The 26,352-nt window shown below is 41.4% G+C and overlaps 1 protein-coding gene across 1 annotated transcript; it reads left to right on the top strand.

The window, feature by feature from the left end:
* Positions 1-3,799: 3,799 nt before the first annotated feature.
* Positions 3,800-25,884, top strand: zer1 (zyg-11 related, cell cycle regulator). The gene is made up of 16 exons (XM_079256619.1): positions 3,800-3,933; positions 5,602-5,818; positions 5,905-6,055; positions 9,644-10,098; positions 16,663-16,836; positions 16,914-17,028; positions 17,803-17,949; positions 18,032-18,205; positions 18,360-18,575; positions 20,078-20,119; positions 20,209-20,328; positions 20,659-20,774; positions 21,399-21,587; positions 21,784-21,881; positions 22,053-22,155; positions 23,937-25,884. Exons 2-16 carry the CDS (start codon positions 5,652-5,654, stop codon positions 24,022-24,024), a joined length of 2,355 nt encoding a protein of 784 aa, XP_079112745.1. The 5' UTR covers positions 3,800-3,933; positions 5,602-5,651; the 3' UTR covers positions 24,025-25,884.
* The last annotated feature ends 468 nt before the right edge of the window (positions 25,885-26,352 follow it).

Raw genomic sequence — 26,352 nt, 5'->3', positions numbered from 1 at the left:
AACCCGTACATTATATAGATTAATGACACACAGAGTGAAACATTTCAAACATTTATTTCTTGAAACTTTGATAATTATGGCTCATAGATAATGAAAAATATGTTTTATTTACTTTCAACACAAAACCACAACTTTTGTGGAACTGAAGTTAACAGGTTACACCTCTTTCAAGCAGCAACAGAAAAATATAAAAAGTTTATAATTTCCAAAACCCTACTAAGCCCAACCCATGAAAAAATTGTCTTTATGAGGTCTTTGGTAATCCCTTCAACAAAATGTCAATAAAATGGTTATATAATAGTCCAAAAGATTATTTTCTTTCTATTACATCACTTATAAACTAATATTTAGTTGAAGAATCCTTTAATGTTTCCGCTCCAGTCAGGTGTTTTCTGTTCCTCTCAGTCAGACTGATTGACAGTCTGACTGAATACCTGTTGACAGGTATTTTGTCCCACTGTTTAACAGAAAAGTCTCTCATTTGTCCAGGACACATTTGTTTTTTTTCTTTCTTTAACTCAAATGAATGAAAAAACGGTCTCTGATATCACTAAATTATATTTTTGCAAATTTTATTTATTGTTCCTTTTTTAAAGGTGATTCTCAATTCTCCCCCTTCCCCCTTCCACTTAGCCCTATCCCTCCATATTGCGCAATCATGTGGGGGGAAGGGGTATCCCAATTCTCCTTTGGACAAAGGCTAAGGGGGAAGGGTGAGGGCTACATGTCCCTTAAAGTGAAATTTTCCAGGACCACACTTCATTGAAGAAGGGGTAGAAGCGTACAGCTGCTAATTACTAGTTCCTGTCCAGCGTGTTCACCAGCAACATGTCTACCAACGCTGAAAAAGAGGTTTACACATTTATGTATTTTCAGCATTAAAATACAATTCAATAACAAGACTGAAATTACGGTGTTTTATTTTACGATCGTATGTTCTGCTCTGTGAAAGTTTGCTACAGTTAGCACAAGAGGCTAGCATTTGCTGAACTGCTGGTTTGATATATGAACACATAAAACCACTGTCGCTGTTTTCTTTCAGTGACAATCATCTATACATTGTAGCATTTCCTTTACTTTTGTGCACAGTGCTAAATTGTCTCACATGTTTTAACCAGGGACACCAGAACACACGAGGGCACTTATCCGCTACAGAGCAGAAAAAGAGGAGTTTATTGTTTACGTTCCTGTTCTTGGACTAATTTCTGTTAAAAAGCCTCTATTAAGTTATAATTACATAAAGATGTTACACGTTCAATTCCCATGTTGTGAATACAATGTCTGCAAAACAACGTTCAAGGGACAGTAGTTCCCGTTTATGCAGTTTACACAGCATTAAAATTTTTATACAATTACTACCAGGTTACTTTTGATGATTACGGTTCAGTCTGTAATATATCTACATTTAAAAAAGAAAAGAAAAAGATCAAGCTATGCACATGTATCTCATAGACAACTTGTATCTGACACTTGGAATGGAATGCATTGGGCTAATGAAAACGAACAAAAAATTTCTACTTTCGATACAGAACATTGAAAAAGCGGTGTGGTTGGAAGGAAAGGTGACTGGCCAACAAGCAGACAAGAAATGGGAGATATACCGATTGGCCAGACAACAGAAAGTTGCACGGCTGACGACAACGGCATCTTGGAAAACAATCACTCGTCACCTCTGTTTGCGTAGCAGCTAGAGTGCCGCAGCTTGATGACGTCGTCACGGTGGAGTGGTGTCCCATCTCTTAGGGGAACATTTTCACCACTTGACACTTACCCCTCCACTGGGGGGCCGAGGGCTAGGGGTAGGGCTAGGGGTAAAAGATAGAACTGAGACTTAAGTCTCCAGTTATTTGAGTGACTGTTGTAAATTCAGCCTTTTCTTTAATGAAAGGAGATGAATACATATGAATACAACTGAAATGAAAAATACTTTATTCATCCCCAAAGGGAAACTCAATTTTGTAGTAGATTTTAATAATTAACTAGAGAAGGTTTTGTTACAACACTATCTGACAAACATCGACTATGATGAATTTTCATCTCAGCCCTTGTGTAGTAAAGTAAAGTAAACTTAAAAGTTATTAAATGATCAGACAGAACAGGGTTATGAGGAAAAACTGTTAGTTGATCACTTGATGCCACATGTCAGAACAAGATCCAGAGTGTGACGATGAGAATGAGTCGGTCTGTGGAGATTTTGGGAAAATCCAATTGAACTTAATATAGAGTTAAAGGCAATGGTTAAACTGTCATGTTCATCATCAAGATGAATGTTAAAATCACCCAGTATTCAGCACTAAGTCTGATAAGAGGTCTGAGAAGTCAGTTAGGAACTGTGAGGAAGATCCAGGTGGACGGTAGACTACGACTAGGAGAAGTGGCTTCTCTCATTTCCATCTTGGGTGGGAGAGACTAAGGTATTGTAACTATTTTTATGTTTAGTACTAATCAATAGTTCTGATTTAAAGATAGCTCCCAGACCTTCTCCGACCTGTAGTTCTGGGAACATCTGTGTGGAGTCGATTCATTAATACTAACATGATCCTCCTGCTGCAGCAGGTTTTCGTCAGACAAAATAGATCAATATGATGATCAGTAATCAGGTCATTGATTAACAGAGACTTAGACACAAGAGATCTGATATTCAATAAACCGCATTTAATGGTTTTATTATTTTGTCTTATTAGATTCATTGTTTTGATATTAATTAGGTTTTTAAGATTTACTCCACCCGTGCGATCTGATGGCAGATACCATCATTATGGGTTTTGGGGAGGGGGGGGACAGATACCATCATTATGGGTTTTGGGGAGGGGGGCGACAGGGGTGAGATTACAGAAAAGCATGTGAGACTACAACTCTGCTTCCTAGTCCCAGTCGTGAACAGTCATGGGTTTAATTGACTAATAAAAGGATCCATGTTCCTAGAAATGAGAGCTGCTCCATCCACTTTGGGATGAATCCCGTCTCTCCTAATAAGACCAGGTTTTCCCCAGAAGCTTTTCCATCTATCTATAAAGCCCACATTTTGTTCTGGGCACCACCTGGACAGCCAGAGGTTAAAGGATGACAAACAGCTAAACATGTCATCGCTGGTCAGGTCTGGCAGGGGTCTGGAGAAAACTACGGAGTCTGACATGGTTTTAGCAAAGTCACACACTGAGGCAACATTTACTTTGGTGATCTCTGATTGTCGTAACCAGGTGTCATTTACCCCAACATGAATAATAATCTTCTTGTATTTACGTTTATCTTTAGCCAGCAGTTTTAAGTGAGATTCAATGTGGCCTGCTCTGGCACCTGGAATGTATCCGACTACGATCCCTGGAGTATCTATCGCCACGTTTCTAACTATGGAGCGAGATCTTACATTTCTCACAACTGAGTCTCCAATTATCAGAGTCGTTGGAGAGGAGTGTGATGGAGGCTTTACCTGAGGTGGTGGCGGAGATGTAGCGGGTCGAGCAGCACGGCGGGTGGCGGTTCGTTTCGGAACCGGGGTAAAGGACAGCACAGACCTGCGGACTGTGTGTAATATATATTACATAGTTATAATATAATATGTAATATAATATTAACAATAAAACTTTAAAAAATAAAGTATTTTGTGTTTTGTACAATAAAAAAAAATTGAAACTTCCCTCTAAGATGAACAGATTATTATTATTATTATTATTATTATTATTATTATTATTATTATTATTATTGAAAGAAGAGAAGCTATGAGCTGATGGGAACTTTGGGACTTGGAGGTTGGAGGTTGTAACAGAGGAAGCAGCAGAAGAAGAAGAAGGGTAAAAGGAAGCAGGGCAGTAGAAGTGAAGGAGGAGGAGTCTGTTTGTTGACATCGGACTACAGCGAAAATCAGATGAGTGAAGACAGGCTTTAACACATCACTTTTGTCGCCGTCATCAGGACATACATCCTTGGCGACAGGTAAGGGGGAGTTGTGGCGGACGGTGCGCGCGGTGACCCGGTGTGTGCGGTGGATGTGACACGCTGCTAACCCTCCAGCTAAGCTGGCTAGTCTTATAGCAGGGAAAGTCACCGTTAGCAACGAGCTAATTACACTTTGAAACTGACTGCTGACAGTGCAACAGCAAGCCAAGCCTTAACTCAACATAACAAGTTTGGTTTGTTCGTTTTCTGGCTTGTATGAAGTGTGCAGGTTGATATTATTCCCGTTTATCAGCTGCTGTCTGCGTTAATGTTAAACTAAGTTATGTTATAGTGCAGCTAGCCAGCTAGCCAGAATGCTAACTTGGTAACGTTCTCTGCCTTCCTCTGAATGTGTTCTGCTAACCTACCGGTCGTATGTCCAGAAAGATGGAGCAAAAGTTTGGTCACGCAACTCACGATGAACCTCGCTTAGACATATTAGTGTGATATGTATATTTGTTCTTATTTAAACAAGTTATTATTAAGTAGGACTTGCTAACAGCAGGCTGCCTAAAGCAGGGCAGCTAACTGGCACTAAAAGCTGTGCATCTGCTGCTAAAGGTGCTCCAAAGTATTTTATTTACACTCAGTCCGTGGTTGCACTCAGATAAAATGCAGCTAACTGGAGGAATAAGTAAAGAGTGGGTGGATGAAATTTCATTTTAATGTCCAGTTTAGTGACTTAGGTGTAAATGGAGTTTAGTAAATAGCTGGATCCACTGTCTGTAATTAATAAAATGTCATGAGCAGTTTACAAAACCAATCAGAAAAAGTTAGTCAATGAATATTTAGTGTATTAATTATATATTGTAAAATGCTTATTAGTAACCAGTCTTGGAAAGTCCGTTTATTTACTTTTAAATGAGCCGTAGAGTGAGTATGTGGGTCATGTCAGTTAAAAACCTGCCAAATCTAAGTCAGTGTATGCCGTAGGGCTGCGACGATATGCTGTTGTCCCGATTCGATTTTGATTTTTTTTGGGTGCCGATTCGATTTAAATTGCGATTCTCACAATTCTTCCATATTGCTGATTTTTGTAGAATAAAAACAAAAAAAATGTACAAAACTTTTTTTTTTTACTCGTCATTTTTCTTATTTCAATGTGGAAAAAACAACACAGTAGCCAAACAATCAGTCTGCTGCTATAATACCCAATAAGACAAGTAAAATGATCAATTTAAAAAAAAAAATAAAAAAATTATTTATTTGAAATTCTTCTTTTATTTTTACAAAAAAAAAAAAAATCTATTTTAAAATTGTCAATCAAAAAATCCCGATATTCGATTTTTCGGTTCGACATACCGGCCCTAGTATGCCGGTATGTCAGGTGGTCTGCTGATGCTCTTATTGGAGGAGTAAATTAACTGTAAGAGATGAGAGAGGACATCTGTCTGCTGGTTCTCGCTCAGCACAACCTGCACGCCTCTCGGTAACATCAGCTACTGTGACCTTTGACTAAAGAAATAATGTTTAGAAAAAGTCAGCAAAGGAACTTCAGCTTCTCAGGGTACTTTACAGACACATCAGTTCAAGCCAGTTCAGAACAAATAGCCTAGCTAAAGACACAGGAGACATTAGCTATTTTTTTATGAATGTCATGGTCATTGCCTTCATCTGGAACAACTGCATACGAAGTTTTTGCTCATAAAACATGTGTCCATGTAGGTCCCCTGCACTGCCCATCGTTAATCAGCGGCAGAGAAGAAGAGGCTAACATGGCAGCCAAGGCAGGAGACGATCCTGACAGCCTCATGACTCTGGCTACAGTCTTCTGTCTCAGGAATCTCAGGAAGACGATGTGCTACCAAGGATTCAGAAACAAGCTATGCCTGCGCTCAGACATCTTCCTTCCCAGTGAAATCTGTGACAAATTGGTCAACACGTACGTAACAGGGCCGTTCAACATCCCTTTATGTTTTTACTGCCTGTGCTTTGTCTTAGAAGTCAGTGTTTATATTGTTTTTACAGATATATGGAGTTAGTACACACAGACAGTAACTTCGAGCCAGAAGACAGCTTTTTCCAACTGTTCTCCGACCCTCGAAGCACCAGACTGACGAGAGTGCAGCTTAGAGAAGATTTCGTCCGGGACAGAGACCTGGAGGCCATACGGAAACAGGTACCATGCTGCTCATGAACTTTTCAGAATTATTTTATTATATTTTATGTGAAACATTTATCCAGAAAACTGAGATTTACAGACCTTTTCTCTTTAAATCTCTCTACTTCCAGTCAGTTGCCTCATGGAGGAGACAGAATGCGCCAGAGCTCCTCATTGTTAATCTCTATTGAGTAACATACTCTATTTTACCTTACATACACATAAAAATGACTTCATATCGCAGCAAATCAGGGAAAAAAGACGACCAAACTGCGAGCTTAACCATGGAGGCTATCGCTGAGCTGCTGGAGCAGCACAGATGGGCATTAGCTGTCGAGTTTATAACTTCATTTAACTTACTGGAAAGTAATTTTGACTGGAAAAAAATATGGAATATGGAAAAAAAAGAGAAAGATTAGAACTGGCCAACCAAATGAAGGAAATAAACGATACGCTCATGCTGAAAACCCTGACTTGTCTAAAACTCAGGTGGATCTTCAGATCCAATCTGATTTGGCCTCAACCCATTCCATCGACGACAAATCCTGAGAAACAAGGGCTCATTTTATATCCATGGTGAAAAATCAGGGAAGTTATTTGCTAACCAGCTGAGAAGACGTGGAGCGAAGGGGCATAGCAGATATGAATATGGAGGACGGTAACATGACTTCAGATTAATGACACATTCAGATATTACTTCTCTCAACTTTATACCTCTGAATCCCCGAAAAACCAGATTCTAATGGATCATTATTCATCAGTCAATTTACTGACCTGTTCCCAGTTAAACCAGTCATGTTTCTGACCTTTTTCAAGTTAAACCAGTCATGTTTCTGACCTGTTCCCAGTTAAACCAGTCATGTTTCTGACCTGTTCCCAGTTAAACCAGTCATGTTTCTGACCTGTTTCCAGTTAAACCAGTCATGTTTCTGACCTGTTCCCAGTTAAACCAGTCATGTTTCTGACCTGTTTCCAGTTAAACCAGTCATGTTTCTGACCTGTTCCCAGTTAAACCAGTCATGTTTCTGACCTTTTTCAAGTTAAACCAGTCATGTTTCTGACCTGTTCCCAGTTAAACCAGTCATGTTTCTGACCTGTTCCCAGTTAAACCAGTCATGTTTCTGACCTTTTTCAAGTTAAACCAGTCATGTTACTGACCTGTTTCCAGTTAAACCAGTCATGTTACTGACTTTTTTCCAGTTAAACCAGTCATGTTTCTGACCTGTTTCCAGTTAAACCAGTCATGTTACTGACCTGTTTCCAGTTAAACCAGTCATGTTTCTGACCTGTTTCCAGTTAAACCAGTCATGTTATTGACCTGTTTCCAGTTAAACCAGTCATGTTATTGACCTGTTCCCAGTTAAACCAGTCATGTTTCTGACCTTTTTCAAGTTAAACCAGTCATGTTTCTGACCTGTTTCCAGTTAAACCAGTCATGTTACTGACTTTTTTCCAGTTAAACCAGTCATGTTTCTGACCTGTTTCCAGTTAAACCAGTCATGTTACTGACCTGTTCCCAGTTAAACCAGTCATGTTTCTGACCTGTTTCCAGTTAAACCAGTCATGTTACTGACCTGTTTCCAGTTAAACCAGTCATGTTACTGACTTTTTTCCAGTTAAACCAGTCATGTTACTGACCTTTTTCCAGTTAAACCAGTCATGTTACTGGCCTGTTTCCAGTTAAACCAGTCATGTTTCTGACCTGTTCCCAGTTAAACCAGTCATGTTTCTGACCTGTTCCCAGTTAAACCAGTCATGTTTCTGACCTGTTTCCAGTTAAACCAGTCATGTTACTGACCTGTTTCCAGTTAAACCAGTCATGTTACTGGCCTGTTTCCAGTTAAACCAGTCATGTTACTGACCTTTTTCCAGTTAAACCAGTCATGTTACTGGCCTGTTTCCAGTTAAACCAGTCATGTTACTGACCTGTTTCCAGTTAAACCAGTCATGTTACTGGCCTGTTTCCAGTTAAACCAGTCATGTTACTGACCTGTTTCCAGTTAAACCAGTCATGTTACTGGCCTGTTTCCAGTTAAACCAGTCATGTTTCTGACCTTTTTCCAGTTAAACCAGTCATGTTACTGGCCTGTTTCCAGTTAAACCAGTCATGTTACTGACCTGTTACCAGTTAAACCAGTCATGTTACTGACCTGTTTCCAGTTAAACCAGTCATGTTACCGGACCTGTTCCCAGTTAAACCAGTCATGTTACTGGCCTGGTCCCAGTTAAACCAGTCATGTTACCGACCTGTTCCCAGTGAAACCAGTCATGTTACCGACCTGTTCCCAGTTAAACCAGTCATGTTACCGACCTGTTTCCAGTTAAACCAGTCATGTTACTGACCTTTTTCCAGTTAAACCAGTCATGTTACTGGCCTGTTTCCAGTTAAACCAGTCATGTTACTGACCTTTTTCCAGTTAAACCAGTCATGTTACTGGCCTGTTTCCAGTTAAACCAGTCATGTTACTGGCCTGTTTCCAGTTAAACCAGTCATGTTACTGACTTTTTTCCAGTTAAACCAGTCATGTTTCTGACCTGTTTCCAGTTAAACCAGTCATGTTACTGACTTTTTTCCAGTTAAACCAGTCATGTTTCTGACCTGTTTCCAGTTAAACCAGTCATGTTACTGACCTTTTTCCAGTTAAACCAGTCATGTTTCTGACCTGTTTCCAGTTAAACCAGTCATGTTACTGACCTGTTTCCAGTTAAACCAGTCATGTTACTGACTTTTTTCCAGTTAAACCAGTCATGTTTCTGACCTGTTTCCAGTTAAACCAGTCATGTTACTGACTTTTTTCCAGTTAAACCAGTCATGTTTCTGACCTGTTTCCAGTTAAACCAGTCATGTTACTGACCTTTTTCCAGTTAAACCAGTCATGTTTCTGACCTGTTTCCAGTTAAACCAGTCATGTTACCGACCTGTTCCCAGTTAAACCAGTCATGTTACCGACCTGTTACCAGTTAAACCAGTCATGTTACAGACCTGTTCCCAGTTAAACCAGTCATGTTACCGACCTGTTTCCAGTTAAACCAGTCATGTTACTGGCCTGTTTCCAGTTAAACCAGTCATGTTACCGACCTGTTACCAGTTAAACCAGTCATGTTACAGACCTGTTCCCAGTTAAACCAGTCATGTTACCGACCTGTTACCAGTTAAACCAGTCATGTTACCGACCTGTTCCCAGTTAAACCAGTCATGTTACCGACCTGTTCCCAGTTAAACCAGTCCTGTTACTGACCTGTTTCCAGTTAAACCAGTCATGTTACAGACCTGTTCCCAGTTAAACCAGTCATGTTACTGACCTGTTTCCAGTTAAACCAGTCATGTTACCGACCTGTTCCCAGTTAAACCAGTCCTGTTACTGACCTGTTCCCAGTTAAACCAGTCATGTTACTGGCCTGTTTCCAGTTAAACCAGTCATGTTACTGACCTGTTTCCAGTTAAACCAGTCATGTTACTGACCTGTTTCCAGTTAAACCAGTAGCTTCTGACCTGTTTCCAGTTAAACCGTTCATGCCTGGTTTTGGCCTCTGGTGGTTGTTGTGAAGTTGAACTGGTTCCCAGTTGTCCGGCTCCTTCCTTACTGGTAATTGTGTGTTTCCCAGGACCTGATCGAGCTGCACCTCCCGTACTGCAACAACCTGTCGTCTCGCAGCCTGAAGACTCTGACCTGCTTCCGCGACACCTTGCTCTCCCTCTGTCTGTTCAGCTGCAACCACATCTTCTACAAGAGGGGCGGAGCCCCGCTGGCGTGCAACGAGGACTCGGACGAGGATGAGGAGGAGAGCCCTTCCTCTCGGAAAGCCTTGGAGACGGACTTTAGCTTTCAGGGATTCAACCGCCTCCGCTTGCTCAACCTGGGAGGCCTGCCCGACGAGGTGGATGCCGAGACCCTGCTCAGACCCCTGAAGTCCATCACGTCTTTAGATCTGTCCAACGTACACTTACTGGGAACAGCTTTCCTGGCCCAGTGGAAAGACAGACTGGCCTCACTGGTGCTCTACAATGTGGACTTGTCGGACGAGTTGGTCAGCACAGTGGTGGAGCTAGTTAACCTCAGGTAAGATGGCAGGAAGCGACGGTGCATCACGCTTAGCGTATAAAGTCACGATGAAAGGCGATGATTGGTTCACGACGAGGCGACCCGTTTCCACCTGCCAATCAGGTTCCAGTCTGATGGTGGTGGCGATGCTACATCATCAAGTGATGTCATAGAGGTGCCACGCCTTCTCTGCGCTCTAACCATAGACCGCATATGAAAGATGGACGAAGCCTCCGGCGGACAAAAGTGAAGCCGATGCGGAAGTGCATAAAACTGCAGTTCCCCCTTCATCCACTAGGGGCTGCAAAACAGAGCAAATCCCCATAGACTCCCATGTTAAAAAGATCAACTTCACAGCAGAACTAAACATGTTTACAGCAGAAATAAACGTGTTTACAACGGAAATAAATGTGTTTACAACGGAAATAAACGTGTTTACAACGGAAATAAACACGTTTACAGCAGAAATAAACATGTTTACAGCAGGAATAAACATGTTTACATCGGAAATAAACATGTTTACAGCAGTAATAAACGTATTTACAACGGGAATAAACGTGTTCATAGCGGAAATAAACACGTTTACAGCAGAAATAAACATCTTTACAACGGAAATAAACGTATTTACAACGGGAATAAACGTGTTCACAGCGGAAATAAACACGTTTACAGCAGAAATAAACATCTTTACAACGGAAATAAACGTGTTTACAGCATAAATAAACATGTTTACAGCAGGAATAAACATGTTTACAGCAGGAATAAACATGTTTACAGCAGAACTAAACATTTTTACAGCAGAAATAAACGTGTTTACAACGGAAATAAACGTGTTTACAACGGAAATAAACGTGTTTACAGTGCGAAATAAACACGTTTACAGCATAAATAAACATGTTTTACAGCAGTAATAAACGTATTTACAACGGGAATAAACATGTTTACAGCAGAACTAAACATTTTTACAGCAGAAATAAACGTGTTTACAACGGAAATAAACGTGTTTACAACGGAAATAAACGTGTTTACAGTGGAAATAAACACGTTTACAGCATAAATAAACATGTTTTACAGCAGTAATAAACGTATTTACAACGGGAATAAACGTGTTCACAGCGGAAATAAACACGTTTACAGCAGAAATAAACATCTTTACAACGGAAATAAACGTGTTTACAACGGGAATAAACGTGTTCACAGCGGAAATAAACACGCTTACAGCATAAATAAACATGTTTACAGCAGGAATAAACATGTTTACAGCAGCAATAAACATTTTTACAGCAGAACTAAACATTTTTACAGCAGAAATAAACATCTTTACAACGGAAATAAACGTGTTTACAACGGGAATAAACGTGTTCACAGCGGAAATAAACACGCTTACAGCATAAATAAACATGTTTACAGCAGGAATAAACATGTTTACAGCAGAAATAAACGTGTTTACAGCGGAAATAAACATGTTTACAGCAGAAATAAACATGTTTACAGCAGAAATAAATATGTTTACAGCAGAAATAAACATGTTTACAGCGGAAATAAACATGTTTACAGCAGAAATAAACATGTTTACAGCGGAAATAAACATGTTTACAGCGGAAATAAACATGTTTACAGTAGGAATAAACATGTTTAGAGCAGAAATAAACATGTTTACAGCAGTAATAAACATCTTTACAACGGAAATAAACGTGTTTACAGCATAAATAAACATGTTTACAGCAGGAATAAACATGTTTACAGCAGGAATAAACATGTTTACAGCAGAACTAAACATTTTTACAGCAGAAATAAACGTGTTTACAACGGAAATAAACGTGTTTACAGTGGAAATAAACACGTTTACAGCATAAATAAACATGTTTTACAGCAGTAATAAACGTATTTACAACGGGAATAAACATGTTTACAGCAGAACTAAACATTTTTACAGCAGAAATAAACGTGTTTACAACGGAAATAAACGTGTTTACAACGGAAATAAACGTGTTTACAGTGGAAATAAACACGTTTACAGCATAAATAAACATGTTTTACAGCAGTAATAAACGTATTTACAACGGGAATAAACGTGTTCACAGCGGAAATAAACACGTTTACAGCAGCAATAAACATCTTTACAACGGAAATAAACGTGTTTACAACGGGAATAAACGTGTTCACAGCGGAAATAAACACGCTTACAGCATAAATAAACATGTTTACAGCATAAATAAACGTGTTTACAGCGGAAATAAACATGTTTACAGCAGAAATAAACATGTTTACAGCAGAAATAAACATGTTTACAGCAGAAATAAACATGTTTACAGCAGAAATAAACGTGTTTACAGCAGAAATAAACGTGTTTACAGCAGAAATAAACATGTTTACAGCGGAAATAAACATGTTTACAGCGGAAATAAACATGTTTACAGTAGGAATAAACATGTTTAGAGCAGAAATAAACACGTTCACAGTAGAAATAAACATGTTTACAGCAGGAATAAACGTGTTTACAGCAGCAATAAACATGTTTACAGCATAAATAAACATGTTTACAGCAGGAATAAACATGTTTACATCGGAAATAAACATGTTTACAGCAGTGATAAACGTATTTACAACGGGAGTAAACGTGTTCACAGCGGAAATAAACACGTTTACAGCAGAAATAAACATCTTTACAGCAGAAATAAACGTGTTTACAGCGGAAATAAACATGTTTACAGCGGAAATAAACATGTTTACAGCAGGAATAAACATGTTTAGAGCAGAAATAAACACGTTCACAGTAGAAATAAACATGTTTACAGCAGGAATAAACGTGTTTACAGCAGCAATAAACATGTTTACAGCATAAATAAACATGTTTACAGCAGGAATAAACATGTTTACATCGGAAATAAACACGTTTACAGCAGTGATAAACGTATTTACAACGGGAATAAACGTGTTCACAGCGGAAGTAAACACGTTTACAGCAGAAATAAACATCTTTACAACGGAAATAAACGTGTTTACAACGGAAATAAACGTGTTTACAGCGGAAATAAACACGCTTACAGCATAAATAAACATGTTTACAGCAGGAATAAACATGTTTACATCGGAAATAAACATGTTTACAGCAGGAAGAAACATGTTGACAGCAGAAATAAACATGTTTACAGCAGGAATAAACGTGTTTACAGCAGGAATAAACGTGTTTACAGCAGCAATAAACATGTTTACAGTGGAAATAAACATGTTTACAGCAGGAATAAACACGTTCACAGCAGGAATAAACACGTTCACAGCAGAAATAAACACGTTTACAGCAGGAATAAACGTGTTTACAGCAGCAATAAACATGTTTACAGCAGCAATAAACGTGTTTACAACGGAAATAAACGTGTTTACAACGGAAATAAACACGTTTACAGCATAAATAAACATGTTTACAGCAGGAATAAACATGTTTACATCGGAAATAAACATGTTTACAGCAGGAATAAACATATTGACAGCAGAAATAAACATGTTTACAGCAGGAATAAACATGTTTTCAGCAGAAATAAATGTGTTTACAGCGGAAATAAACATGTTTACAGCATAAATAAACATGTTTACAGCGGAAATAAACATGTTTACAGCGGAAATAAACATGTTTACAGCAGGAATAAACATGTTTACAGCAGAAATAAACATGTTTACAGCAGAAATAAACATGTTTACAGCAGAAATAAATACGTTCACAGCAGAAATAAACATGTTTACAGCAGAAATAAATGTGTTTACAACAGGAATAAATGTATTTACAGCAGGAATAAACATGTTCACAGCAGAAATAAACATGTTTACAGCAGAAATAAACATGTTTACAGCAGAAATAAACGTGTTTACAACAGGAATAAACACGTTCACAGCAGAAATAAACATGCTTACAGCTGAAATGGAATAAACACATTTACAACGGAAATAAACATGTTTACAGCGGAAATAAACACGTTCACAGCAGAAATAAACATGTTTACGGCAGAAATAAACTTGTTTACAGCAGGAATAAACAGGTTTACAGCCTGGTTGAAAAATCCATTTTAGGTTTAATAGGTCAGGTTTACCTTCATGACAACTGTGGGGGGAGTGAATATTTTTTCTAATTCGCCCGTTTAAAAGTAATTTAATGTTGAAGTTCGGCATATTTAGCGGCGTATCCTTTTGATTGACAGGTACCCGATCTCCCGCTTCAAGTAAGAACAACGTAGAACAACCGCGGTTTTTAGCCGGTTAACAACGTGACTTAGCTTTAGCCCGCTTACCTCTGTTAGCTGGTTAGCTCCTGTTATCTTCTGGTCTCCCTGATCCGGGTTTATGCCGGAGGTTCAGGTTAAGAGTTTCTTCTTTTGACTCGGACTCGGATACAAGTCGATGTAATCTGTTGGTTTTCCTTTAGCAAGGCTATATGATGACTTTGTCGTGAAGGGACGTAGTACAAATAAAGCTGAAAAGAACCGAGTTTAAAGCGGGCCAAACGGCACCGGGCTAAATGTGCTGTTGTCCAGTTCAGTGCTTAAACAGCTTCTCGTTCCGTATTATTGAGACTCTATTTTAACCTTATTTAGAAGTTTAGAAACGGTTTAATGTCGGTAAATTAAAAGAGAAATGTTTGTTTTGTTTTGTTTTTTTTTACTTATTTTGAACTTGTTTTTATGCATTTTCTATTCCAATACAGCAACTATTAATCTAAATCAAACCTTTAATGAACAGCTGAGCAGAGTCTTGCTGAGAAACGTGTCATCGCAGAAGGAAACTTTTATTTTGTTGGGACTTTTCTCATTCCCCAAAAAAATTGGCTCTAAGAACAGATTTGTTTATGAACCTTGCATCGCCACGTCAGCAGCTGTGAGAGGTCGCTGAATTGTGATTAAAAAAACCCTGTGTTGCGGTGAAATGCAGATGTTTTTATTTTAAAACATTACTGAGCTGTTATAGTTAGTTTGATGGAAAGCAGGTAGTATTGCTGTACATGTTAGCATGCTGAGGCTCAGGACTCTGGAGTACTTCCTTTATTCCTTTATTAAACGCCACAATGAATTAATCGCTAAAATCCCGCATTATTATCGTCAGTTTACATGAACAATCAGATCTGGACTGTGACGGCAGATCAGTGCAAGTTGTGGACAGAAAGAAAATGGGCGTCCTGCCGCTATCCGCTAAATGTAAGGCTTGATAATGGCCAGGAAGGGTTTTTGGGTCATTTGGCCCAAAATCAGCTTCTCTCATGGAGATCATGTCAAATTTGACTTTTAGTAAGACATGAGTAATAACTTTGTTGTTTATGCGTTAATGTGGAAGAAAAGAAGGTAATTTCCACAGATTTAGCTCTTTGTATTAGCGCATCACATCGCTATTAAAACGTAAAGACCTATAAGGAGTGTTGATGTGGTTTTACACATAAACAATATATGAAGAGATGGGCGGAGCCTCCGTGTCACCCGTAGGTTTCTTAAGAGCTGAATTGAAACTCGGTGGGCGGTTCCTACCATCACCATCTTGGTAGGGGCATGCGTGTCGTCTCGCCCGGAAAATACAAATATGGGCAAAGAGGTGGAGCTGAGAGGGGGGCTGTGAGCGTCATGGTGGATGATTGACATCAAGCGAACTCCGAGCTTTCTGTAGCTAAGAGCTAACCCAGAGATAACAGGAGCTAACGAGCTAACAGAGGTAAACGGGCTAAAGCTAAGTCACGTTGTTAACCGGCTAAAAACCGCGGTTTTTCTACGTTCTTCTGACTTGAAGCGGGAGATAACCTGTCAATCAAAAGGACACGCCCCTATATATGCCGAACTTCAAGATTAAATTACTTTTAAACGGGCGAATTAGAAAAAAATTCACATTCCCCCCACAGTTGTCATGAAGGTAAACCTGACTTAATAAACCGAAAATAGATTTTTGAAATAGGCTGTAAACATGTTAATTTCTGCTGTAAACATGTTTATTTATGCTGTAAACATGTTTATTTCTGCTATAAACGTGAAATAAACGTGTTTATGCTGTAAACATGTTTATTTCTGCTGTAAAAATGTTTATTCCTGCTGTGAACATGTTTTTTTCTGCTGTGAAGTTGGTCTTTTTAACATGGGAGTCTATGGGGATTTGCTCTGTTTTGCAGCCCCTAGTGGATGAAGGGGGAACTGCAGTTTTATGTATTTCAGCATAGGCTTCTCTGTTAACCGCATCCGCACTGTAATCAGTCCATCTTTCATATACAGTCTATGGTTTTACACAGTTAGTGTTGGGAAATTAACGTACAATGGCTGTAAAATTGCAATTATTGACGATAATTGTACGAAGTATATCTGTGATGGTGATGTCCCTGCTCACAACTGTTTCGCAGTTTGTACTCGAAATGCCTTTTAAAACCAAAATATGTCCATTTCAGAGGATTATTTTGCGTTGTGTTTTATTAACGTCATTCAGTAGTTTTTTTCTAAATATGTGATGAAACTCGTAATATTTTGCCTCAAATACGTGTGTACTTGCTGTATTAACTGACTGGCTGTGATCTGATTGGTAGCCTGATCCATGTAGGTCACGTCTCTGTAAATTCTTCTTCAGGCATTTGGACATTTCTCGGGAGGGCAGGCGGACCACGAAGTTCAAGATGACCAGAAAAATCCTGACGGCCATCACACAGCGTTTGGTCAACCTGGTTTCACTGGACATCTCAGGGCATATCATGCTGGACAACTGCACAGTCTCACACTCTGAAGAAGCTATGGGCCGCCCAAGGTGGACATCTGAGCGTGTAATTTCACTTTCCGTCAGACGAATGATGCATTTCTGAACAAGCCGCTTTCCTTTTCCAGCATCGAGCCGTGTAAGAGCAGCATCTACCCCTTCCAGGAGCTGAAGAGGCCGCTGCAGTTCCTGGGCTTGTATGACACCACCCTGTGTAATGTGACGCACATCCCTGCTTACAAGGTACCAGAACTCTGCAGGGTTTCTCCGACTGAACAGGAAAACCTGTTAGTGTTTGTCTTTTAGGGCAACAGAAGTGTCAGAATCCAGATGTGTTGCTGAAAACAACTGAGCCGATTATCTCAGAGTTTCCTGACAGTCAGAAACTATGATGCGACCTCGGGGAGCGTGTAACGCCAGCCCTCTCTGTTCAGGAACTGGCTGCCCTGTAGGAGGCAGAGATGTTCTGGATTTATTAAGTTTTAGCTCTCAGAGGCTTTGACGTCAGGTTTTTATTCAGTTATTCATTAAAATGTCATCTTTGGTTCTCGATGCTTTTACAGCTGACCGTTCGCTCCGTCATGCGCCATGATCTAAGTCCAAGTTTATTTTATATTTGTTGAAATGTTTTGTTTTTTTAAATTGTTTTTTATATTTAAATATATAATTTAAATCTGATTTAATTCAAGTTTTAGCCATTTTCTTTGGTTAAATATATATTTAATTTTATTTTAATTTTGTTATTTTAGTTTATTTCATTCCATTTTTAGTGCATTTTATTTAATACTTTATTTTGGTCACTAAATTTAGCTGTTTAATTTTTACCTCCTTTTTATATTTTATTTCTTTTTAGTTTCATTATCATTATCATAGTTTATCATATTTTTATTGTATTAAATGAAAATTGATCTTTTTTTTTCGAATGAATTTAAATGAGATTATTTTTCCTTTAAATTTAATTTGATCTTTTTTATTAAATACTTGTTTTGACTTGAGCACTGATTGTTGTTTTTTCAGGTGACTGGGTCAAAGAATGAAGACCAGGTTCTGAATGCCATCGAGGCGTACACGGAGTTTCGCCCTGAGCTCGCTCACAGAGCCATCAATCAGCTGTTCGACATCGCCAGGATACAACACTGCAGTCAGCTTCTCCGAGCCTTACAGGTATGAAGGTTGTTGTTTCTAGACGGGAACAGACACTTCCAGCCTCTAAGTTGTTTTTAACCTTGTTTTTCTGGTGTTTCAGCTTGTAATAGCGGCTCTGAAGTGCCATAAATATGACAAGAGCATCCAGGTGACGGGCAGCGCTGCTCTGTTCTACCTGACCAACACGGAGTACCGCAGTGACCAAAGTGTACGGCTGAGGCGAGAAGTCATCCAAGTGGTTTTAAATGGGATGGAGCAGTACCAGGAGGTCACCGTGAGTCAGCCCTCTCCGTTTCTAAGCGTCTCTGACCAAAGATGTTGTGTACTAAATCATTCAAGAGAATTTAAATGGTCGTTTATGGTGTTGTCTGAAAGTCTGGTTAAAGGCTGATGATTGACCTGACTTCCTGTTCCCTGTCGGCCACCAGGTCCAGAGGAACTGCTGCTTGACTCTGTGTAACTTCAGTATTCCAGAGGAGCTGGAGTTCCAGTACAGTCGAGTCAACCAGCTGCTGCTGAAAATCCTGGAGCCGGCCCGACAGGACGAGTCCATCCAGAGAATCGCTGTCCACCTCTGCAACGCATTGGTCTGCCAAGTGGACAACCATCACAAAGAAGCCGTAGGGAAAATGGGATTTGTCAAGGTAATGGCAGCAGCATGTTCCAGGTCTGGCCAAGTCTTTTCTGCCTACTTAGTTTCACCTCTGAGGAAGTTCATCGTTTGAGAATGTGTGATCCCTGGAACACGCCTGTTATTCATGCCTTTATTCATGTCAGTACAGCTTTTCACATGCATTTCTGCCTGGAAGTTAGTTCTGCACGACTTACAGACAATATTCAGCTTGCTGTGGAGCGATGTGACTGAAACACATCCACACACAAATTCTCAATTTCCACCTATTTAATCTTTATATTTCCATGTAATGTATGTTATTTTCTACTCAGGAAGCACTCTCAAATTATTTTCACCACATTAACTGACAGTTTTTGTTCATCTTGATGTTTTTCTAAGCTAGCTGCACGTTGTATGAAAGAGATGCCCAAGCGCTAGCCGAGCTAGCCTAGCTACATTAAGAAAAGACGACCAGTTTTACACAAATGTCAATGTGGTGGACGTAGAGTGGAAGCACTTCCTGTGCACAAAATACATTTATTATCAATGTAATAATGTAAAAATTATTACAACTCTACCCAAACATGGCACAGGTGTGTGTGGTAGCGTAGGCACAGGTGTGTGTGGTAGCGTAGGCACAGGTGTGTGTGGTAGGGTAGGCACAGGTGTGTGTGGTAGCGTAGGCACAGGTGTGTGTGGTAGCGTAGGCACAGGTGTGTGTGGTAGCGTAGGCACAGGTGTGTGTGGTAGCGTAGGCACAGGTGTGTGTGGTAGGGTAGGCACAGGTGTGTGTGGTAGCGTAGGCACAGGTGTGTGTGGTAGCGTAGGCACAGGTGTGTGTGGTAGCGTAGGCACAGGTGTGTGTGGTAGCGTAGGCACAGGTGTGTGTGGTAGCGTAGGCACAGGTGTGTGTGGTAGGGTAGGCACAAGTGTGTGTGGTAGCGTAGGCACAGGTGTGTGTGGTAGCGTAGGCAAGGTTTGTGTGGTAGCGTAGGCACAGGTGTGTGTGGTAGCGTAGGCACAGGTGTGTGTGGTAGCGTAGGCACAGGTGTGTGTGGTAGCGTAGGCACAGGTGTGTGTGGTAGCGTAGGCACAGGTGTGTGTGGTAACGTAGGCACAGGTGTGTGTGGTAGCGTAGGCACAGGTGTGTGTGGTAGCGTAGGCACAGGTGTGTGTGGTAGCGTAGGCACAGGTGTGTGTGGTAGCGTAGGCACAGGTGTGAGCTGTAATTCATTTATTCTAATTACTGAAACATTTGAAAATTTAATTTAATCAAGCAAAAAATTATGAATTGATTTCTATTATTTTTAAATTAATGAAACATGTAGGTAATTTTCTATCTGAATTATTTGTATTTATTGTCAGTATGAGTTTATGACACTTACGTAGTTATTGATAAATCTGTGTTCAATGTTTAATATTAATGACCCATTTGAATAACTATTAAATGCTTTATTTATGTAACTTATTGTGACATTTTTCACCCTGCACAGAGTTTGGTAAATACGTTTATTTCTTTTGTTTTCTTGGTAGACGATGCTGAACTTGATTCAGAAGAAGCTGCAGGACAGAATGGTGAGTTGGAGGCCAGCAGTGTGTTTGTGATGAGAAGCTCCAGGTTGTTGCGGCGCCGAGTAACTCTCCAGCCGTTTGTTTTCCCTCAGTGTGACCAGGTGATGGAGTTCTCCTGGAGCGCTCTGTGGAACATCACCGATGAGACACCTGACAACTGTCGCATGTTCCTCAACTGCCGGGGCATGAGTCTGTTCCTGGAATGTCTACAGGTGAGTCCACGCGGTCGCTCTACGGCCAGGAGGAGCTTCTCACCTGTCGCCACGGTTTCTGAGACATGTTCAACATAAGCAGCTGCAGTTTGGGGACATGAAGTCAGAACTTCAGCAGGAAGTGGGTTAAAAATGGAGATTGTGATGAAACGTTCTGCTGCTGGACTCTTTGGACGTGATCTGTCCAGCTGTCTGTCCATCTCTCTGTCCACCTTTCTGTCCACCTCTCTGTCCACCTCTGTGTCCACCTCTCTGCCCAACTCTGTCCAGCTGTCTGTCCACCTCTCTGTTCATCTCTCTGTCCAACTCTGTTGTCTGATCTTTCACCAGGAGTTTCCAGACAAGCAGGAGCTTCACCGCAACATGTTGGGTCTTCTGGGAAACGTAGCAGAGGTCAAAGTTCTGAGGCCACAGCTGCTCACCCCACAGTTCATCACTGTGTTCAGGTACGTTCAGCATGGTGGTGCCTCAGGGTTAGACTGGGATTCAGGGTACTTCCATTAGATGATGGAATGATTATCAGCTTTCAGGTAGCCGACTAACACTGGGACTTAGATTTAGCCCTCTTACCTCAGTTAGCTGGTTAGCTCCTGTTAGCTGGTTCGCTCCTGTTAGCTCGGTTAGCTCCTGTTAGCTCCTGTTAGCTGGTTAGCTCCTGTTAGCTCCTGTTAGCTGGTTCGCTCCTGTTAGCTCGGTTAGCTCCTGTTAGCTCCTGTTAGCTGGTTCGCTCCTGTTAGCTCGGTTAGCTCCTGTTAGCTCCAGTTAGCTTGGTTAGCTCCTGTTAGCTCGGTTAGCTCCTGTTAGCTCCAGTTAGCTTGGTTAGCTCCTGTTAGCTCCTGTCAGCTCGGGGTTAGCTCTTAGCTACAGGTGGGTTGGATTTGACTAGATGTCAATCATCCACCATGACACCCCTCTCAGCTGAAATGAGTTGAACTGCTGGTGGTGAATCATGTTGTGTTCTCGCTGTTTCCTGTAAACGTCCTGTAGTTAGAACATCTTTAGTGAATGGACTCGGCTGTAGTTGATGCTGACCCCAAGTCTCCATCTTTTGTCTTCCTCATTGGCTGCAGCAACCTGCTGGACAGTAAGGCCGACGGCATCGAAGTGTCATACAACGCCTGTGGCGTGTTGTCACACATCATGTTTGACGGACCGGAGGTTTGGTCGATGGAAGAGCCGCAGCGGGACACCGTGATGAAAAAAATGTGGGAGGCCATCCAGAGCTGGGATGTGAGCTCACGTCGCAATATCAACTACAGGTAACTGTTTACTGGTTTTTAACCAATACAGGTGCTATTAGCTTATCAAATGTAATGACATGCAGTGTTAAATGAGCTAAAAACCTCAGAACGTTTCCCTCATTCCACTCAATTCAGCATTTAGTTTAGAAAAATGACACTAAATCTGTTGGTCGTGGACATGAGTGTGAAATGTAAATGGCGTTTGGTCCGACAGGTCATTCGAGCCCATCCTGCGACTGCTGCCCCAGAGCATCTCTCCGGTCAGCCAGCACTGGGCCACGTGGGCTCTTTACAACCTGGTGTCAGTTTACCGTGAGTATCTGCACAACAGAGGAGCCACATCATGCTAAGCAGACATCAGCAGATGCCAGTGGACACGCAGAAGCTGATAAACCACAACAACATGATGATATAGGACCATGTTCTAATCATAAATCTTCCATTTTTCCTTTTTTTTTTTTTTAAATTTATTTTTATCTCCAGCAAGCAAATACTGTCCCTTACTGATAAAGGAAGGAGGAATACTTCTTTTGGAGAAAGTTCTGGAGCTGGAAAGTTCCCATCCAGACACCAAGGACATGGCAAGGTAGGCCAGCTGCTTTCACATGGAAGCAGACTGCATTCCCTGGAAAATAAATCAACTTCTCTGTTCTAACAAGACGAGTGTCTGTAGCTGATCATAATCATAATAATAATACATTTAATTTGTTAGGCGCCTTTCTAGACACTCAAGGTCGCCTAACATTACACATGATAAAAACTGCATTAAAACAAATGAAAACAACAGACATTAAAAGACGGTGCAGTTATGGGTGAAGTGAGTCGGCTTGTCTAAACAGATGAGTTTTGAGTCTGGATTTGAAGTCTGTGAGTGAGTCGGTGTTGCGGAGGTCAGGGGGGAGACAGTTCCAGAGCTGGGGAGGAGTGAGGAGTCAGGCAGGAGGGAGGAGGAGGAGCAGAGGGAGCGACAGGTGAGCTGATCTGAATAAGGTCAGTCAGGTATGGAGGGGCGAGGTTGTGGATCGTTTTAGATGTGAGGAACAGGACTTTGTAGAGGATGCGGTGTGAGGTGGGGAGCCAGTGGAGCTGTTGGAGGACCGGTGTGATGTGGTTTGTGGAGGGTGTGTGATGATGCAGGCAGCAGAGTTTTGGACCAGTTGTAGTTTATGGAGAGTTTTGTGAGGGAGACCAAACAGGAGGGAGTCGCAGTAGTCAAGGCGAGAGGTGACGAGGCTGTGGACAAGAACAGAGATGGAGTGAGAGAGGGACGGAGGGGTGGATGTTACGGAGGTGAAAATAGGCGGAGCGGATGATGTTGTTAATGTGTGAGGTGAAGGAGAGGGAACTGTTGTGGATGACACCCAGACTCTTTACCTGAGGGGAGGGGGAGATGGAGGCACCGGCGATGGAAATGGAAAATGGTTTGACTTTGTTGAGGGTGGATTTGGAACCAATAAGAGTTCAGTTTTATTGCTGTTTAATTTTAGGAAGTTTGAGGTGAACCAGGTTTTTATTTCCCAGAGACAGTCAGGAAGGGAAGATGGTGGAAGTGTAGAGTTAGGTTTGCTAGAAAGATAGAGCTGGGTGTCATCTGCAAGCAGTGGAAGTGGATGTGATGTTTTCTGAGAATGTGACCGAGAGGGAGTAGGTAGATAATAAACAACAGGGGGCCTAGGACAGAACCCTGCGGAACACCAGGGGTGAAAGGAAACAGGTGTGAGGTGAAGGACTTGAGCTGGATGAACTGAGTATGGCCTGAGAGATGAGTGGAATCAGGTTGGGGGTGTGCCAGTTTTTCCAGTTGAAGCAAGACGGTCAAGGAGGATGGAGAGTGAGATGATGTCAAAGGCTGAGCTCAGGTCAAGCAGAAGGAGGATGGAGAGTGAGATGATGTCGAAGGCTGAGCTCAGGTCAAGCAGAAGGAGGATGGAGAGTGAACCGGCCTCAGCAGAAAGAAGGTCACTGGTGGTTTTGAGAAGGTTGGTTTCTGTACGATGGAGAGAGCGGAAGCCAGATTGAAATTTTTCCTAAACGTTGTTGGAAGAAAGGTGAGTATGGAGTTGAAAAGCTACGACGTTTTGAAATAAAAGGAAGATTATGATGGTGAGGAGAGCCGTCCACCAACAGGACCTCTGGCCTGTTTTCATGTCCCAGTGAGATGTGGAAAGTGAATGCACTTTTAGCTGTTTGTCTTCGTTTCCAGACAGATGGACGGAGGAGAGTGTGAGTCAGGATGATGAAAGCTCTGAAGGAGAGCGGTCAGATGGAACGGAGGAGGTTATCTGCTCTGTAATCATTGACCTCTGACCCGGTCATTGACCTCTGCAGCATTTCTGAAGTCAAACTGTAAACGTTGTGATGTTTCAGGAAAGTGATGGAGCAGTGTGAGAGCTTCAAAGAGGACCCCATGGAAACGAACAGCGGACAGGAGGTAAACTATGGACAAAGAGGTTGACCCCGCTGGAGCCAGGAGCGATCAAGTAAACCCACCAGAGACCCTGCTACCATCATCACCACCAGGGTCATTGTGTGCATTCTTCTTCTTGTTTCGTAGAGCAGAACAGCGTCTCTGACCATCTTCACAGCAGTTTGGACAAAACCTTACCGTGTGACACCGACTGACTGACAGCAGGCGCATGGTGTTTGTTGTGAGGGTGTTTACTGCACATAAGCATCTGTTGGGATGGGTGACTGTTGTCTCTCCTCTTACGTGCGTGCGTGCGTGCGTGCGTGCGTGCGTGCGTGCGTGCGTGCGTGTGTGTGTGTGTGTGTGTGTGTGTTGAGGAATTGGCACCAGCAGAAAAGCTGGACAGATGTTTAGTTCTCAGACGGGACATAAAGGTCCTCCGCAGCTCTTCGGACAAACGGCTGAGATTGCGCTGTGTCCTGGATGCTGGTGGGAAACGTGAACTTGTCTACAGTAATATTAGCCATCATGTGTGCAGGCTGCAGAGAAATCCCACTGGTTTTGATGGGATTTTCCCAGACAGAGTTGTTTGTTATATATGTAAATATTCTGTGTCTCATCCTTTTACTGTGTGTATGTTTTATATTATGACTGTAAACACTCATGACTTTACTCTGTATTTAAATTTAAGTTCGACTGAGGAAACTATCCACAGTTTATCCAATCATTCAGATGTAAACTTCTGGAGACTCTCCTGTTCTTTAGCAGCTCTTTAGATGTTGCTCAACCTTGCCTTTGTTTTTAAATCTCAGACACCAGCTGATTGTCTCTGTGGTGGTGGACCTGAACCTCCAGAAAGACCTGATCATCCCAAACAAAACCATTAATAAAAACTTAGTATGAACTTTATGGACATTACAAGCTTTTGTCAAAAACAGAAGACCTGAGGCCAGATGCACAAAAACTGTTCCCGCCACACAAACGGGTGTTTATTGAGGAAGGACATGAACGCCTCATCCATTCATACCAGCTGATGTTATAGCAGTTTAACCCTTTAAAGCCTGACCCCCCCCCCAAAAATGTTTAAAAAAAACTCTTATATGGATTTTAACAAAATGTAAAAGCATATTTTCTAGAAATATCTTTATACATTTACAGTTTTACTGCTGTGCAACGTCAGGATTGTTGTAGTGCAAACTGTGTCCACCAGGTGGCAGCAGCCAAGTTTGAGCAAAGTGTTTACAGTGAAGCGATTCGAAAGTCTCAAGCTGAATATAGTTCTGATACACCGATAAATCCTCCGTAGGACGGAGCTTTGGTGGTGGTGTGTGTCTGCGCTGGCGACCTGCCCCTGCCTTGGATAGACTCCAGTCTCCCTGCTACCCTCAAGCAGACCAAGTGCTGTACAAGATTGATGAATATTGTTATTAATCTCAGTAATAGCAGAAATAAACAAAACTTATTTCAGTGCATTGTTAGTGTGCTTTGCAGGTTTAGAGATAAATGTTGCCTTTAAGGTTTCACAATTAGTTGTAAAAACTCAGCAAATCAAATCTTTCTTACATTTGAGGCAAAATGAGTGAATGAGTTAATAAATCTCAACATTTATGTGGAAACTAACTAGAGTGTATTTTTTCAGAAAAGCAGTGACATTGCATGATTTAATTGACATTTAAATGGTTAAAATAATTTTAAATGATTTAATATTTGATATTTTTAATCAGGACTGAAGTTGGTAAAACGATTTGGGGGTGGAGAGATGAGTGGAAAAATATCCATCTAATGTTTCTGCAGTTTTTTTTACATTTCTTTTACCCCTTAAAGGCGTGAAAGAGCAGTGAATGTGTCCACAGTGTCCTGTCAGCAGAAAAAACATCAGTCCAAAATAAGCCACAATCTGGGGGACTGTCTGGCTGACTGTTCGGCTGACTGTCTGGCAGACTGTTCGGCAGACTGTCTGGCTGACTGTCTGGCTGACTGTCTGGCTGACTGTCTGGCTGACTGTTCGGCTGACTGTCTGGCAGACTGTTCGGCAGACTGTCTGGCTGACTGTCTGGCTGACTGTTCGGCTGACTGTCTGGCAGACTGTTCGGCAGACTGTCTGGCAGACTGTCTGGCAGACTGTCTGGCAGACTGTTTGGCAGACTGTTTGGCAGACTGTCTGGCAGACTGTTCGGCAGACTGTTCGGCAGACTGTCTGGCTGACTGTCCGGCAGACTGTCTGGCAGACTGTCTGGCAGACTGTCTGGCAGACTGTCTGGCAGACTGTTTGGCAGACTGTTCGGCAGACTGTCTGGCAGACTGTCTGGCAGACTGTCCGGCAGACTGTCCGGCAGACTGTCTGGCAGACTGTTCGGCAGACTGTTCGGCAGACTG

Source organism: Telmatherina bonti, assembly GCF_933228915.1.
Source record: "Telmatherina bonti genome assembly, chromosome: 17".
Lineage (NCBI taxonomy): Eukaryota > Metazoa > Chordata > Actinopteri > Atheriniformes > Telmatherinidae > Telmatherina > Telmatherina bonti.
Note: the sequence above shows the minus strand (reverse complement) of the source record. Positions and strands in the feature narration are given on the sequence as shown.